General features: G+C 37.1%; 1 protein-coding gene across 2 annotated transcripts in view; it reads left to right on the forward strand.

Annotated features, from left to right (window-relative positions):
• GPATCH2 (G-patch domain containing 2) overlaps positions 1 to 17,276 on the forward strand; it is a 168,119-nt gene extending 150,843 nt beyond the window's left edge. The window contains exon 10 of one of the 2 annotated variants that reach the window (XM_082615482.1): positions 13,019 to 17,276. In XM_082615482.1, the coding sequence (XP_082471608.1) occupies positions 13,019 to 13,239 (221 nt within the window). In that variant the 3' untranslated portion in view covers positions 13,240 to 17,276. Of the gene's footprint in view, positions 1 to 12,764; positions 12,995 to 13,018 lie in introns of those variants that run through there. The other variant, XM_082615485.1, reaches the window with a different exon arrangement.
• The last annotated feature ends 878 nt before the right edge of the window (positions 17,277 to 18,154 follow it).

Below are 18,154 nucleotides of genomic sequence, written 5' to 3' on the forward strand. Positions count from 1 at the left end.
GTAGTAGATGCCAGCCTGGTCATGAGTGTGGCAGTCTGGTTTCTACACCCAGCTCTCCAGAGATCTTTGATTTCGTCTTTCCTTACTTAGACAAGTTAGCATTAGAATAAAAAATCTCTCATCATTTCCACCTCAAACACCATGTCATTTTAATGAGTGTGGTATAGGGAGAACCAAAAGTTTTGAGCTGAGAGAAGTCACTGGACCAAAGGGGACCAGAAGCCTTCCCGGAAAGGCAAAGACCTGAGCTTGGTAGGGAAGGATAAGAATAAGATTAATATGTATTGCAAGATCTCATGCAATATACCCTGAGAAAACCATAATTCAAAAAGAGTCATGTAGCACAGTGTTCATTGCAGCTCTATTTACGATAACCAGGCCATGGAAGCAACCTAAGTGTCCATCGACAGATGAATGGATAAAGAAGATGTGGCACATATATACAATGGAATATTACTCAGCCATAGAAAGAAACGAAATTGAGTTATTTCTAGTGAGATGGATGGACCTAGAGTCTTTCATACAGAGTGAAGTAAGTCAGAAAGAGAAAAACAAATACCGTCTGCTAACACATACATATGGAATCTAAAAAAACAAAAATGGTTCTGAAGAACCTAGGGGCAGGACAGGAATAAAGATGCAGATGTAGAGAATGGACTTCAGGACACGGGGAGGGGGAAGGGTAAGCTGGGACGAAGTGAGAGGGTGGCATGGACATATATATACTACCAAATGTAAAATAGACGGCTAGTGGGAAGCAGCCGCATAGCACAGGGAGATCAGCTCGGTGCTTTGTGACCACCTAGAGGGGTGGGATAAGGAGGTTGGGAGGGAGACGCAAGAGGGAGGGGATATGGGGATATATGTATATGTATAACTGATTCACTTTGTTATACAGCAGAAACTAACACAACATTGTTAAGCAATTATACTCCAATAAAGATGTTAAATAGAAAAAAAAAGATCTCGTGCAAGAGCAGTGGTGCAGGAAGCAGAGATAAAAACCTGTGATAAAGGAGCCTACTAGGCCTTAAATGTGGACACGTGCACAGGAACAAACAACAATTAACTGTATGGGTTTGTAATTCAGCAAACTGACTGAGAAAATGCTTTCCATGTAGATCCTTGATCAATTACAAAGTTATTATAGTAGTGGCCTATTGCTTGGGGTCCTTAACCATTCATATTTATAAACTGTCTCAGCTTCATTTAGGAATTCTTTTATAGGAAGAGTTATGTTTTCCAAGATTAATTATAGAATATGAAAATAAGATTCAGATTCAACAGGAGAGTAAGCAGTGAGAAGGGGAAAATATAGATATAGATAACAGATATGAATAGACAGATATCTTGACATGATGATTTCAAAGGAAGTAAAAGAGGTGAAGCTTAAATTCTGTATTCAGTAGACCTATCCCATAGTTCAGCACTAAAAAATTAAAGAATAACTTAAAATTGGAGCACTCACATACAGTTGTTCCATCCACATAAAGGGCTAAATTATGAACTGTAGTTATAAGTATAGTTACAAGTGTGATATCTGATCTTCATCCTCTAACTTTGTTGAATTTTCAGAATTTGGAAGTAGGAAATACCGGTGTGCAGAATGTGTTTGTGTTCATGTAGAATAATATTTACTACTTACTGGGTGCCTACTATGTACCAAAACCTTATTTTATCTTTGCAACAACTTGATGACTTAGGTGTTATTATCATTCACTTTACACCATAAAATGAAGATTCAGACATGTGTTAGGGTCTTCTTAGCTACCTAAGAAGGCAGAATGATTGAAGGGCAAAGGGAGGATTCAAGCCAATGTCTGCATGACTCCTAAACTCATGATCTTTTCATAGCATACATATGGCCTTTCTGTAAGAATATATATATAAAGACTGTCTTATTCCATGTGTCTTATGCAATTATATATATATATCTTGATTTATATATAAATAGACTATTATATAATTATTTATATTTATATAGACTATTATGTATCTTAAGTGCCATAAAAGATTTATCTAAATTTGCTGTATAGAAATACAGAACTTTCATTACAACACTTCTAATATATCTCTTTATACAGGAACATATAGCCACTTTTAGATCAAATACATGTCATGAGTTCCTCAAATCTTTCATAAGGCAGGTATAGGATTCTTTAATATTCCCATTCCAGTTGAATGGTCCCCTGAATTCTCTTACCTTTCAATGATTCAAACACTGGTGGCAGAAATAGTACAAGAACAATCTTAGGAATGTGACTGAAGCACCTCAGAGCCAGCAATAAGGAAGAGAGGATATCAGGGTCAGGTCCTAACACTCTGAACATATGTGAAGTGAGAAGGAAAATGCATAATGGTTGGGGAGAGCATAATGTGATTATTTCTACAGGGTGATTTTGATGTTACAACTCAGTAGCATCAGAGGAAATCATTTCTACAGTGTATGGGTATAAACATTAAACTTTAGCCTAAAACATTCATAAGCTTACACCAGCATATTCCAAGTGTTGTATTTCAAAACTTTAGTGATTCTATTAAGACTCAAGATTTTGATTCTATTACTAGATTATTTACCTAAAAGAACATAACTCAGAAATTTAATGCATTTTTGTAATTAATCCAATAGTATTGGAGTTAGAGAATTAGGTTACTCATTTTCAATGCATTTTTACAATCCATGCATAACCGTTCCCCTCAAAGAGGAAGAGAATCAGGTTACTTAAAAATCCTTAGTTTTAAAAAGAATATCTTCCAATACAAATGAATCAACTCTAAGGTGAAGATTATTCTCCAAATTCAAGTAAGAAATGCTTTTGCATAAATGCACTTTGATAATAAGATTATGAATCCTAAATCATCTTGTCTCCAAAAAGTATAGTTTTCAAATTCTGGAATATAGTTAATCACATAACAAAGAATCTTATCTTTATAAGCTTCCAAAGTTGAGTTAACATGTAGAGTTATTTTGCCATTTTATAGGCCCTTATAGACCTCCCAGAAAACACACTGAATTGAGATGTGTTTTCACAGTTCCTTCTACCTTTAGTCAACATTCAGTCTAAGCTGGAAAAAGACAGGAGAAGGTAACACTTTCTGATTTGAAATCAGGAATGAGAGTTAAAAGGCTGACAGTCTGAATATTGTTGGATGATCCCCTCTGATTTATATATGAAATATTATGTCATCAAATAGCAGATTTAGAAAAGATTTAGCAAACGTTTATCAGAAAACTATAATTAGGCACTTTATAATCCCAAACTGTGTTTATACAACAATTTAAGATGCTAAACAGTTATATACTCTATCCATAATAAATAATATTTTTAAAGATTTAAAGTTCCCTATGAAATTAATAACCCAAAATCTGATCTTTACCTGCTAGTGTATTGAAAATTTTACTCACCCTGTTGTAACAATAACACTGAAGCATAATTTAAGTAAGGCTATAGACTAGCCAGTAGTGTTATCGGTTGAACATTTATTAATTGTGACAGGAACACCGAATTTATTTCAGTGCTTTAGCTTATTTACTGCTCTTTCACCTTCGTATTTTGTATTGACAAAGTAAAATGAATATTGATGAGGTTAGGTATTGATTTTTAAATGTATGGCTTGTTCTCTGCCTCATTCAAAGTCACATACCAAAAGACAGTGGATGTCTCAGTAGCAAAGAATGTAGATTTATTATTATAAAACTGAGAACTGTTGAAGCAAGGTTTGCCAGCAGAATGCATTTTATAGTTTGAAACCTGTCATCTGTAAAGGTGAAGAAAAGCAGTGAGCAAACTAGGAATATTATTAACACGTTTTTAAAAGGCCGTCAGCAATGTTGGTTATGGTCTTGGGTTTTTGGTAGAAGTCATAGCTTACTGAGGATTTGATACTAAAAAGACTTAAGTATGTTTATTGAGATATTGTGGCTACCACATTTTTTAAAAAATGTTTTGTCCACTATGTATTACTAAATTCATTGTTATCCATAATTAGCATTTGCTGTTACTATTTTGCTTTCTATTGAAATATTATCATAGGGAAAGTATTCATCATAAGTAGTAGACTTTCTTCTCTACATTTTAAATTAGAAGTTCGATATCTCAGTGTAGATATTGCTCCAGCAAAACTGTGTCTTTGTGGACATGCAAGTTCTTAGCAAGGGGTTACATCACAGCTTTCTGTGACTTCTCCTCTGCATCCTACTGATATTTCAATAATAAAATAATCTTTATGAAGATTGAAGGCAATAAAGGCAGATTGTAAATCGTAATGGGTGAAGGTTTTTAAAAGGAGTGCTTTTAAGTCATACTGAACATAATCAGGAAATGTTTGATGTAACCAAGCTCCTTTTCAAGGTGCTGTGTCTCCTCCGTTGTCCAAATTTATCTTATCAATAATTATATATTTTAAATTTACCACGTTAACCTCTTTTTTTTTTTTTCTCTTTTCCGGCCGTGCTGGCTCTTCGTTGCTGCACGCGTGCTTTCTCTAGTTGGGGCGAGGGGAGCTACTCTTTGTTGTGGTGCACAGGCTTCTCATTGCGGTGGCTTCTCTTGTTGTAGAGCACAGGCTCTAGGCACATGGGCTTCAGTAGTTGTGGTGCATGGGCTCAGTAGTTGTGGCTCGCGGGCTCTCGAGCACAGTCTCTGTAGTTGTGGCGCACGGGCTTTGTTGCTCCGCAGCATGTGAGATCTTCCCAGACCAGGAATCAAACCAGTGTCCCCTGCATTGGCAGGTAGATTCTTAACTGCTGTGCCACCAGGGTAGTCCCCTATTTTTTTTTTTAATTTTATCACTGGATCTGTATGACCACTGTAGATTATCTTATCTCTTCCAGGATTTTAAAACAGGCAGACTTTACTTGGGGGGGGGGGATTATTGTTATTCATTTTGAACCCTAACTATATCTAAACATATTGCAAAAGCCTAGGAAGTATGTAACTCTCTCCCTCTTGGATATATGAACCACCTTTCAGTCATGTGTCTCAGCAGAGTCTTAGACAGCCCTCCATTGTCATATGATACAAGAAACACTTAAGAAGGTAAGCACGCATGTTAGATAGAAAATAATTGCTGTTCCTGACAATATGAAAGACTAAATAATGAGAAAGTGCTCAAACCACAGAATACCTGGACATGCTGAATAATATGTGAAACCATCTCCTTTAGATGCATAGCTGAGACTGCAGGAAAGAAAGAGAGAAATGGTCCCAAGCACCCCCATGCCTATGCCAGCCTCGGAAGCCTTGAGGCTTGTTGGTTAGTGCCCTCGTGGAAAGAGAGGCAAGCCGGGGAGCTGGTGTAAGGCTCCTTATCAAGCCAGAATGTCTGACAAGCTCTATCCTCAGAACAGGGCAGACTAGAAACAAAACTCACCCACAAGCACAGGAAAATTAAGAATCTGGTTTCCACCTAGGCTCCAAGTAGAAAACTCTCTGAAGATTTGTAACCAAGAGGCTACCTTCACATATGAGTTTCTAGTTTAAAATGACACCAAGCCAAAAATTAGCATAAAAACTGGTCTTTGATGCAAGTGCAAAACCACTCTAGAGGTACACACCTTCAACCCCAAGTCTCAAGAACCACCACAAATGCAAACCTACTGAAGATGACCTCACAAACCAAAACTAAAAGAATTCATTATTAAAACATTCAAAACGAAGGGGAATAACTGAAAAAAGAAAAGACACGTGATAAAGAACCAAGTAGAAATTTGAGATTATTTTATTTATTATGAAAATATCTTGAGAATTATAAACTCACTGGATGGGTTGAACAGCACATTAGATACAGCTGAAAAAAAAAAAAACAGTGAGTTTTAAGAGCGATCTGAAGAAACTACCTAAAAGAAGCACAGAGGGATAAAAATATGGAAAATATAAAAGAATAGCCAGAGTACTTGAAGGAGCATGCAGTTCAATATATGTCTAATACAATAGAACTTCCAGAAAAAGTAGAAAGATAGGGAAGTGCACTATTCCAGGAGAATGCTGAAAGAATTCAATGAAAATAGCACAATTTTTAAAAATGAAGAAAACTTGAATCTTCATGTTCAAAAAGTACAAGTCTATTGAGAAGTTGTAAATATAAATAAAGTCATACCTAGACACACTGTAATAAAACTTTAGAACACCAAAGACAAAGAGAAGAACTTAAGGGCAACCAAGGAGATAAGATATAACCTACGTAGGAATGAAATTACACTGGCAACAAACTTAAAAAGAACGGTGCAATCCAGAAAATTAGAGAATATTTTCAAAGTGTGAGATGAAATAACCGAATCATCATAGAGTTTTCTGTCCAGTTAAATTATTTCCCAAGAGTGAGGATGAAATTAAGACATTTTCAGGTAAAGACCCATCATTACTAAATTTAATAACTCATGTAGAAGAAAATGGAATCCATGAAAAAAGGAAAAAGAATAAAAATCAAGAAGGAGTTGGGAGCAAAGAAATTGTTAAACATGCATAAAGCTAAACTTACATTGAATATATAAAAGTAATAATGATGATGGTGACAATGACCATAAAAAGGATTAATCTGGGTGTATAAAAGTAAGATGGAGCTAAAACTCTGGACAACAATAATATGTAAAATGTGAGGGAATAATAAGTCAGGTATGCATGTTAACGTTTAAAAGTAATCATTAGAAGTATAGAAATATAATATGGAATTTTCAAGCTGTATAAGCAAGCAGTAGATGCCAGAAAGGAGGAAACAAAAATGTATAGAAAAAGCAAGGTAAATAGCATTAAGTAATAGTGTAAAAATAATCCAAATATATCTGTAATCACAATAAATGTAAATGGAATAAATGCATCAATTAAATTCAAGGATTATCATAATGAATAAAAGAACAAAATTCAGTATATGCTGTTTACAATAAATACAACTAAAACATAAATTGTCATTTAAATATCAGCCAACGAAAGCTAGAGTAGCTGGGTTAATAACAAACAAAGGGAATTTTGAGGTACTTCAGGAAAGTTGAAACACTCTTCAAACAGACTTGCTATGCTAGTTTAGCAGTTTTTTTCCAGGAGTTTGAAATTTATGGATATATTAAAATCTCAGTCATTTGGGGAAATGTGGCAGAAGAAATGACATAATAGAAACTAATGGTGATAGAATATTTTAAGATCAATGTTCAGTAACATTGATAAGGGTAACATTAAGACTCAGATGTCCTAAATTCAAGTTCTAACTGGGTCACTTTCTGACTAGTTGACTTTGGGCAGGTGCATTTCCTCTTTAAACCTGTTTCTTCTGTAAGTGGAGTCAATAATAACCTTTCAGGTTGCTACAGAAGATCAAAAGAAATGATGGCTACAGAAGCACTGGTAATCTCTAAGAGCTGCACCATTATATTTTAAGTTATCCAAGTATGTCACTGTGTGTACTATGCTGAATACTGTCCAAATGCAAATTGAGAGAAGTTAATATTGCAATTAATATGTAACCCAATTATTTTTTTTAATGGTTTGGAGCATCATCTCCACTAAAATTGTTTATTTGCCATTAATTCTCATAGGGAGGCAGTGTAGGTAATGGCAAGTATGTAGGCTTTAAGAGTAAGCTTAACCAAAGTTTGAATCTTAGCTTAGGATATGGTAACGGTCAAGTACTTCATCTCTCTGAGGCCCATTATAATTCCCCCCTGCACAACTGTCATGAGGAATGGACATAACGAACGTCACATGCTTAGCAATTAAATCACATGCCAAGTACGTAGTAGGTAGACCATAAATGGTCCTGATCAGATTATAGCAACAAACATACCTGTGTGCCTTCAGAACAATACAGTTTTATTTTAAGATTTCTTTAGTTCTCTGAAAACACAATTCTTTGATATACAATCATTCCATAAAAAATGTTTCTGTATAACCAAAACATCTATTAATAAAAACACTCCCCGGGCTTCCCTGGTGGCGCAGTGGTTGAGAGTCCGTCTGCCAATGCAGGGGACAGGGGTTCGTGCCTCGGTCCAGGAAGATCCCACATGCCGCGGAGAGGCTGGGCCCGTGAGCCATGGCCGCTGAGCCTGCGCGTCCGGAGCCTGTGCTCCGCAACGGGAGAGGCCACAACAGTGAGAGGCCTGCGTACCGCAAAAAAAAAAAACAAAACAAAACAAAACACTCCCTTCTCCAGACATGTCAATACTGACCATGTTTTTCACTCCCTACTATGCAAAGTTTTCATCATTTAAGAAAAAAAAAAAAAACAACCGGCTTCCCTGGTGGCGCAGTGGTTAAGAATCTGCCTGCTGATGCAGGGAACATGGATTCGAGCCCTGGTCCAGGAAGATCCCACATGCCGCGGAGCAACTAAGCCCGTGCTCCACAGCTACTGAGCCCACGTGCCACAGCTACTGAAGCCCACTCTCCTAGAGCCCGTGTTTTGCAACAAGAGAAGCCACCGCAATGAGTAGCCCACACACCACAATGAAGAGTAACCCCCGCTCACTGCGACTAGAGAAAGCCCACCCGCAGCAAGGAAGACCCAACGCAGCCAACTAATTAATCAATTAATTAATTAATTAAATTAAAAAAAAACCCAAGAAACTAGTTTTACATTTCATTTTCTAAAAAGTGGCTTGTATTTTAGGCAGTTATCTATTTGAACTGATTTTATTTAACAAAATTCCCATGAAAAATGTCTGAAATATTGCAGTACATCTCAGCAGAATGGAATTTGAACTTTTGACCACTTATTGTCTTAACAGAGGCATCCAGAACCTCTGCACAATGTTCCAGAAACTCAAGATACTCATCAGACCCTTGCCCTAAATCACTCATGACAGCCTATCTCTCAAGGACAAATATTTCTTTTTTGCACCAGAGCCAGTCAAAATTCTTACTAGACAACATTAACAACCTTGTAGCTTTTGCCTTTATAAGCCCCTGACTCTTTCTCTTCCCCAGAACACTCTTTTAGTTTTACCTGAATCTGTCTCCCAAACTGCAATTCCTAAGACCCCAAATAAAACTCTTTGTTCTTTTCAAAAAAAAATAAATAAAAAAATAAAAAAATAAAAAGTGGCTTGTATTTTAAGCAGTTATCTATTTGAACTGATTTTATTTAACAAAATTCCCATGAAAAATGTCTGAAATATTGCAGTTAAATGTAGGATGGTCTGAATTAGGCTTTTCTATATTAAGAAATAATTAAAACATTTGACAAAAAGTAGTAACACCTACCACTTTCTCACATCCCAAACTGTGCTCAATGCTGTTTCTTTTCTTAACAGCAATCAAAAACCCATGTCCCTAAATTAGTGACTGGGAACAGAAGACAGTATTATAAATTGCAATTCTAATAACGTCACATATAATAATAACAATAATCCTGCCCTTCAGCTGGCTAGTAAAGTAATGGGGAAAGAGGATGGATGGGAAGAAAGAATGAACATAAACCATTAAAAGCCTTCTGAATACAGGGTCGGGAATGAAGCAATGCACTAGCTGTTATGTGGGAAGCAGCATGTGTCACCTCCCCTTCCACTGGCTGTTTATCCAACATCAATACAACACTTTAGGAGCCAAATGACTAAACAAGGTGCCAATTAGGCTTGCAGTCAGCTAGATATATTAGCAGCTAAGAGAGACCGATACAAGATTTTCATCTCTTGAGCCAATTACACCAGTGAACTACCATCCACAATACACTTTGGAAGATTTGAGGGGAAAGGACCGACTCAGCTGTAATAGATATAAGAGATCCAGCAGAAAGGGGGCTGGGAGCAGGACTTGCAGAAGGGTTAGGAGGCTCTGTGTTGCTAAAATTGCGCGAGCAGGAGAGCCTCCCAGGAAAGGGCTTAAAGGATTTCGCACTGCTAGGAACAAAAGAAAAGGAAATGATGGTTGTAGGATGCTGTGCTGAGACTGAGCTGTTCCACTCCCATGTCTTAATCTCATAAAAGAAGGATGAGCGACCAATAGTAGATCTCACTCTAGAATCATTTCCCGTGAAAAGTGAAGTATCTGTTGTCATTTTTTTTCAAGTTGTATAGAAAAGCCATTGTTTTTGTTTGTTTCTGGGATCTTTGTTTCAGTGTGGAAAGATTTAACATTTGAGAAATTAAATATTCTTTTCTTTTACTGTAAATATAATGCTTTATTTTATTTTTTGTTACAAAGAGAAATGAAACCAGCATTAAAAAGAGAGAGAATGGATTCTTTTCTGCCTGTATAAAAACCAAGCATGAACTTATGGTTACCAAAGGGGAAATGGGATGGGGGGGGGGATAAAATAGGAATTTTGGATTAGCAGATACACACAACTATTTATAAAATAGATAAACAAGGTCCTACTGTATAGTGCAGGGAACTATATTCAATATCCTGTAATAAACCATAATGGAAAAGAATATTTAAAATATATATATATATGTATACATATATGTATATATATGTATGTATTACTGAATCACTTTGCTGTACACCAGAAACTAACACAACCTTGTAAATCAACTATACTTCAATTAAAAATATAGACAAAAAAGCATGGGAGGAATAGGGTGGCCACTGCTAGGCCACCATGCTTGAAACACCAACATTTTAAAATTACAAGAGTGAATCAGTTATTTACTATTCACTTCAGAACTGAGAATTGACCACAATTTAGCAATTTGTGCAGAGATGTTTTAAATTGACCTCATATTTTTTCTTAAATATTAAATTTTAAACCGGAACCTTTGAAAGCTCTTGTATTGAAAATATGATTAAATAGATGTGTAACCTAAAGCAGCATTAGCCCTCTGATCTGATCTTAGATTATAGATGGAATTAAATTAATTCATGGAGATCACAAAAAAATTAGGGATATAAGACAAAATGTTAGTACACCATTTAACCTGACACACCTGAGCAGCAGCTGTTTGGAAAACAGATGCCTTGGTGGTCTGTCTTTGTTGTCACCATTATCATAATTTCAAAGTAAAAACTTTAAAAAAAACTTTATTGCCTTTTTGTTATTATATTAAACAAGAGTTCTGACAAAATGCTTCTCTTTGTTTTTTTGGTAATTAAGAGTTGCATTTTTTATATTTTATATGTATTTATATGTATATTTTTATGTAGTTTAAATATATATGTAAAATCTCTGTGTATGTATATTTTGCCTTTGTCAAGCAGTAAATAACTTTAGTCCAGAATTTTTCTTTGGCCATTCAAGCTGTTTGCAGTTGAAGGTTTTTTCTCTCTTTTTTTTTTCTTTTTTTTTTTTTATAAATTTACTTATTTACTTGTTTGTTTTTTGGCTGCGTTGGGTCTTCGTTGCTGCATGCGGGCTTTCTCTAGTTGCGGCAAGCGGGAGCTACTCTTCGTTGCGGTGCACGGGCTTCTCATTGTTGTGGCTTCTCTTGTTGCAGAGCATGGGCTCTAGGTGCACAGGCTTCAGTAGTTGTGGCACGCTGGCTCAGTAGTTGTGGCTTGCGGGGTCTAGAGCGCAGGCTCAGTAGTTGTGGCGCATGGGCTTAGTTGCTCCGCGGCATGTGGGATCTTCCCGGACCAGGGCTCAAACCTGTGCCCCTTGCACTGGCAGGCAGATTCTTAACCACTGCGCCACCAGGGAAGCCCGGTTTTTTCTATTACATGTTAAGATACTTGTTTCAATGAGCTAAGAACCAATGTGACAAATCCAAAACCAACTCATTATTGTGGTAACCCAGTTCTCACTCCCTGTAATGAAGTCAGCAAATGGCAACAGTGTATTCTATTCTCAGTCAGAAAATGTACTGAAGATTGAGAATATCAAAATGTTTGGTAAAGGTCTTGCAAAAATCAACTGATGATTACTCTATAGTTTCAGTTATAAAACACATCAGTTTCGGTTATAAAACTCATCTCTATTTGCAATTTCCTTCTGTAAGTTAGAATCACAAGGAACAACCCACTCACTATTCCCCAGAAAGCCAGATACAAATTACCAGATTAAATATACTGTTAGTTCAACCCTGACATTTCTTTTCTTTATTATTATTTTATTTTTTTACTGTGAGATACATATACCAGAGAATACATCGAAATGTGTAGATACAGTTTTAAAACACAATAATAATTTGGCCATTAGTGTAGCCACCACCCAGGTCAAGAAATAGAACTCTATGCTGCGGTCCCATAGATAATATTTTTTGTTACTGATGCTTAAGGAGCCTTCTGTGCCTTGTATCACCATGCTAAACACAATCTTAGAGAAGTAGGACAGAGAATCCCAATTTTGGGGGGGTGAGGTGGGGTAGAAGGTGCTGTCATAATCCCAAATCAGGGAAGAAAGATGGACGAGGATGGGAAAGGGGTGCAGGGAGCTCGTGGGTTGGTACCAAAGAGACATCTGACTCACAAGCCTTGGAGAGTAGTGAGTGATTTTGTCAACAACTGCTCATTTCAACCCTCAGACTGTCTAGGAAAACATAGCCCACATTTCAGGGCAGAAACATGCTGGACCCAGGACTGAGCTGGTATACCACAGGCATCCTGCAGATCTTTGGAAAGGTCTTTATCCCTGGAGCCCTCAGGACGGAATGGTGGGCAAATACTATATCCTTCAAAGTTCTACAACAGACTTTTGGGGAAGCCCCATTACAGGAGACTGTACTGAATATGTTCTCACTAAAAGGTGGTTTTACAATACTTTCACTCCTTTTCTTCCTACACAGTCTCTAATGTTAGTTGCTTGATGATCACTTCTTTAATTGTCAAGGAAGAGTAACCACAAGATATGACCTGGTAGTTGAGTTTTGATGGCTTTGTGTTATGCCTGTTTTACAGATGAGAAGTCAGAAGCCCAAAGAGTTTAAATAACTTAATCAGCTACTAAGTGGTAGAGCTGAAACTAACCAAGGCCCTTTTTTCACTGATCCCTCTGCTACAGCAAGCTCCTTATCCAAAGGTGAATCAACAACCTGGTTGAAAGAAAAACTTAGGAAAATGTGGTTTTCTTAGCCTAAGAGGCTCTTCACTTGTGTTCATAAATAACAGTGGTTTGGTTTGTTTTTTTTTTTTTTTTCATTTTCTAATTTCAGGATTTGTAGGAGAAAATGCCCAGCCAATCCTAGAAAACAACATTGGAAATCGAATGCTCCAGAATATGGGCTGGACACCTGGGTCAGGTCTCGGACGAGATGGCAAGGGGATCGCTGAGCCGATTCAAGCCATGCAGAGGCCAAAAGGATTAGGACTTGGATTTCCTCTACCAAAAAGCAACCCCACAACCACTGCCTCCAATTCAGGAAAATCCGCCTAAGAAGAAAAGCAAAGAAGAGATGTTTTACCAGTTGTATTTGCTCTATGTATCCCATTGTTCTAAAATTACAACATAGCTTCTATTTTTGAAGCCGAAATCTAACATCAAAGCCTCAAACTTGTCACTCTAGCTTCCTAGCTGCGTACAGTTCTGCCACAGTGATAGAAATGGGATTTCATCACACTTCATGGTGCTAAAGTAAAAACCTTTATGTTTCAAAACTTTTCAGCGATTTACATTCTAGGTGTAAAGAACAGCTCAATTTCTCCTATTTATTTTGATCTTGTATGTCAATAATTTCTAATGCTTTAGCTGGATTCATTCACATGTGTGCTCCATGCCCTGGCAACTGAGCACGCCCGCATGTTTCTAAAATGGGATTAGCCGGAAAGGATTGTGTTTCACATCAGCCCTGTCTGTTGTAACCGAAAACACCTATCATCACATCAGTGAAGTCCTAAGCACATCTCTGTTTGAAAGGCTGGCCAATTTCATATTCCTTGAACATGGCTTTTTTGTTAGGATTCTCTAACAGGGTGACACCCATTGTCTATCCTTGGACAGTGTCGTATGAAGTTCACAGTTGACAAACAGCCATTAATGTTTCCCTCTGACATGTCGACAAAAATAAACCTCATTGTTGTGATCACCAGAGTGCCCTCGACACGACTTTAATGCAGATTTTATAAATGTTACCTCCTTTAGAACATAAAGGAATTATGGAAAGGAAAATATTTTTTAAATTCACCATGACTGAACTGTAAATTCCATTAATCTAGACTTCCTTCTACCTCGTGCTTCCCAAAGGTTGATATTTTTTTTAAGATCAACTCAACTGTAGTAAACTGATTTTAAATTTTAACCATCAGAGTAAGTTAGAATATCGACTCAATTTATTCGAAGATTTAAGTGGCTCTCCCAAGAATTCAGATTTCTGGCAATGGTCCAGCCCATATACAAGATGAACAAAAAATGAAAGGTACTGATTTGCCCTTTCTAACATCTAAGCAGTTACCTTCAAACCAAGCAAAACAATTCATTTTTACTTTGTGCCTCGTATTGTTAAATCTGAATCATCTGCTTCCTCATGTCAGAGATTCTAAATTGTTCTTAGTTTAGATGTTGATTAGTTATCTCCATTATTAAGGACTAATAATAATATTCTCTTTATAATGGCCTTTGTTGGTTGAGTGAAGGCCAAGATAACTCACGTGAATCACCCTTCTAATGTTTTTATTTTTTTAATCCTTTGTTTTTCTTTTTTTTTTTTTTTTTTTTTTGGTACGTGGGCCTCTCACTGTTGTGGCTTCTCCCAGTGCAGAGCACAGGCTCCGGACACACAGGCTCAGCGGCCATGGCTCACGGGCCCAGCCGCTACGCGGCATGTGGGATCTTCGTGGACCGGGGCACGAACCCGTGTCCCCTGCATCGGCAGGCAGACTCTCAACCACTGTGCCACCAGGGAAGTCCAACCCTTTGTTTTTCTAGAGTAGTTTTAGGTTCACAGCAAAATTATGGGGAAGGTACAGAGATTTCTCATAAATCCCCTGCTCCCATGCATTCACGGCCTCCCGTTATCAACTTCCCTCATCAGAGTGGGACATTGTTACAATTGATGAACCTACGTTGACACATCAAAATCACCCAAAGTCCACAGTTAGTCTTACAGTTCACTCTTGGTATTGAACAGTCTATGGGCTTGGACAAACATATAATGACATGTCTGCACCATTATGGTATCATACAGAGTAGTTTTACTGTGATAAATTTCCTCTGGGCTCCTGTCTAATAGGCTTTTGGAAATTTGTCAATCCCCAAGAGTTTTTTAAAGGGGGGAGAGGAGGTTTGTGCATGTAATAGACCTGTCCCAGGTGGTCCCCTGAAGAAAATACTGCTGGTTAGGGAGAGGAAGTTCAGCCTGCTATTTGAAAGGCCTAATGGTTTGCCAGATTTCCTTTTAAGGACGCATTCCTTTTAAGAATTACCTTCTTTCCTAGGAGTATCGTGGTAAAAGACAAGTTGGTTAGAGGACTATAGACTACCAGGTGAGTTGCTCTTATGCTCTTCTTAGGCTATCAGGTGAGCATTCTCATTGGATAAAGTAACCTTGTTGTATGATTCTTTTCTACAAGTTTGTTACCTGGAAATCTGCCATTTTTAAAAAAAGTTTTTTGTTGACTACTCATTCTATCTATGTAAGGGGTAAAATTGTCTATATTCCAGTTTAAAACTTCTTTATGGTAGTATACAGTGCTCTAGGATCTGTTCAAAAGTTTCTTTTTGTTTGTTTATTTGTTTGCTTGTTTAATTCCCTTGCCCGAAGATCTTCTAAACTCCTAGAATTTTGAAAAGCCAAATGTGGAGCCACTGATAACACACAAGGAGATTATTGTGAGACTGACTGATCCTAAATTCCTGAGGACTTGACCGTCTTTTTCACTTTATCATGTTCTAACCCTCACAGTGAAGAAGAACAGACCATATATACCAGCTGGCACAGGGGAACTCCTTAACTAAATATTGTAGCTGTATGAAAACTTTTTCTTGTCCTCCTGGGCAGGTACCAACCTTCTGAAGCAAACCTTCTCTAAGATATCACTGAGCTTGGGTGCTCTCTAACTCAGCCCCCCAAAACAATTCATCTTTATATTTTCCCCTGATAGAAGAAAGGTCTCAATCTTGACATCTAGTGCCCTCTCTGTGACTCACAGAGGATTTCAAACATCTCTTAACCTATGGAAGTGTTTAACTATACAGAATATGTGAATCAGTACTCAAAGCAGAGAGGTGGCAACATCCCAAGCATCCCCCCAGCTCTCACACAGACATGCACCAGGAGCACATGTATCCCTTCACCTTTCAGTGAAATTTAAGAAAAATCAATGCACACCTGAAGTTCTGCGTGGACCTGAACTGAATCGGAGAAATAAATCCAATTGAAAAATGCAATTTGTAATGTAAGTCGAATATCTTTTAAGATATGAAGTTCACTAATTTATGTTTTATATTGAGTTATAGTTAATTTTTACTGGCTTCTATGCCCATAGAACCCAAAGCATCCAAAGGAATTCATCCTTTAGAATGTATCAATCATATCTCCTTAAAAAGGCGGTTAGATTTTTCTCTTCTTCATAAAGCCAACTCTTCTACAGTATCTAAAGCTTCATATCAAATTAATTGCTTGTACTAAAAATTTTAGAGAGTACATTGGTCTCTTCCACTACTATCCAAATTATCCAGTCCCAGCAGTAGCCGAGAGAGGGTGAGTGTGGCTATATTAGCACTTCAACTTTTTGCCTTTATATACGTGTTATACTTGATATTAATCAGATTGTGTGTTGGGGTCATTTCCTTCCTTCCTTCCTTCCTTCCCTCCCTCCTTCCTCCTTTTTTCCTTCTTTCTCCCCAAATGCAATTTTTAAGGCTATGTTCCCCCCCCAAATTTATTTGCTTTTATTTTTTAATTATATGATACCCCTTTAAAAGAAAATCCATTGCTAACTAAAATTAACCAATTAATTGGTCTCAGCATTTTAAAACATAGATTTTATAACACACACTGTTTCTATCAAAGAGAAGTTAAGACAAGTAGGGTTAAAGATATGCCTAATGTATACATATAGGTATGTTTACAGGGCACATATGTGTGCCATATACGGACATGATGGCAAAATAATTGCATTTTATTAATATTCTTATTTTAGCATTGTGAATTGATATTCTTGCAATTAATTGACTGACAATTGCTTCTCTTCAATATATTTTCATTTTGAGCAGATATTTCATGAAAGAGAAAAATCACTGTTGACATGCCTTTTAAAACCATTTCCTCCTGTACTCTGTCTTTCTAAAAAAAAAAAAAAGTGATCTAAATGGGTATTGTAAAATGAAGTTGTTTCGCAAAGAATATTTTAGATTTTTTTCTTTTAGTAGAAAGGTATATTAATAGTACAACAAAGAATGAAAGAATAAACACAATGTTTGAGAATGTTATTTATAAGCAGTCATTGTCTTTGTGCTTTAAATGTTTCCTTCTAAAAGTAATAAAAAATAGAGTTGAAAGGACTTTATTTTTTTTTTAATTACTACCCATTGACGACATCAAACAGTGCGGTTAAATTCATTGTTAACCTTTAAGCCCTGGAAAATGTCAACATTTTCCAAAAAATTTTAGAGAAAAAAAATTGGTAAATATATTTGATTTCATTTATTCACAGCTGATTGTGACCTGTTCTACTACATTTTCCTGGCTTTGTTTGTTTTCTCTGAAACTGGGCTGGACTAAACGGCTTAGGGTCTCTTTCCACTCAGAGATTCTGATTCTAAAGTAACGAGTGCAAATTCTCTCTGACACTTGAAATATCCATCAGGACCATATGTGTTACAGTCCCTCCATTTCCTTCTGGGAAATTGTACCTCTCAGAAACCTGCCTGGATTTTTAAAATATTTTATAATATGCATTAAAACGTTGAGTTCCGGTCTTCCCTGGTGGCGCAGTGGTTGAGAATCTGCCTGCCAATGCAGGGGATACGGGTTCGAGCCCTGGTTCTGGGAAGATCCCACATGCCGCGGAGCAACTGGGCCCGTGAGCCAGAGCTACTGAGCCTGCGCATCTGGAGCCTGTGCTCCGCAACAAGAGAGGCCGAGAGAGTGAGAGGCCCGCGCACCGCGATGAAGACTGGCCCCGGCTCGCCGCAACTAGAGAAAGCCCTCCCACAGAAACGAAGACCCAACACAGCCAAAAATAAATAAATAAATTTATATTAAAAAAAAAAAAAACGTTGAGTTCCATTGGCTGTAGGAAAGCATCTCACTATGTTGATAGAATTTTCTTCTCTCCCAAAAAACTGAGTTGTGGGTTGCTAGAGTATGTGGATTTTTTTTTAAATCCAATAGGTATTAAATACTCATTTA

This window comes from Mesoplodon mirus (assembly GCF_964341445.2).
Source record: "Mesoplodon mirus genome assembly, chromosome: 3".
Taxonomy (NCBI): Eukaryota; Metazoa; Chordata; class Mammalia; order Artiodactyla; family Ziphiidae; genus Mesoplodon; species Mesoplodon mirus.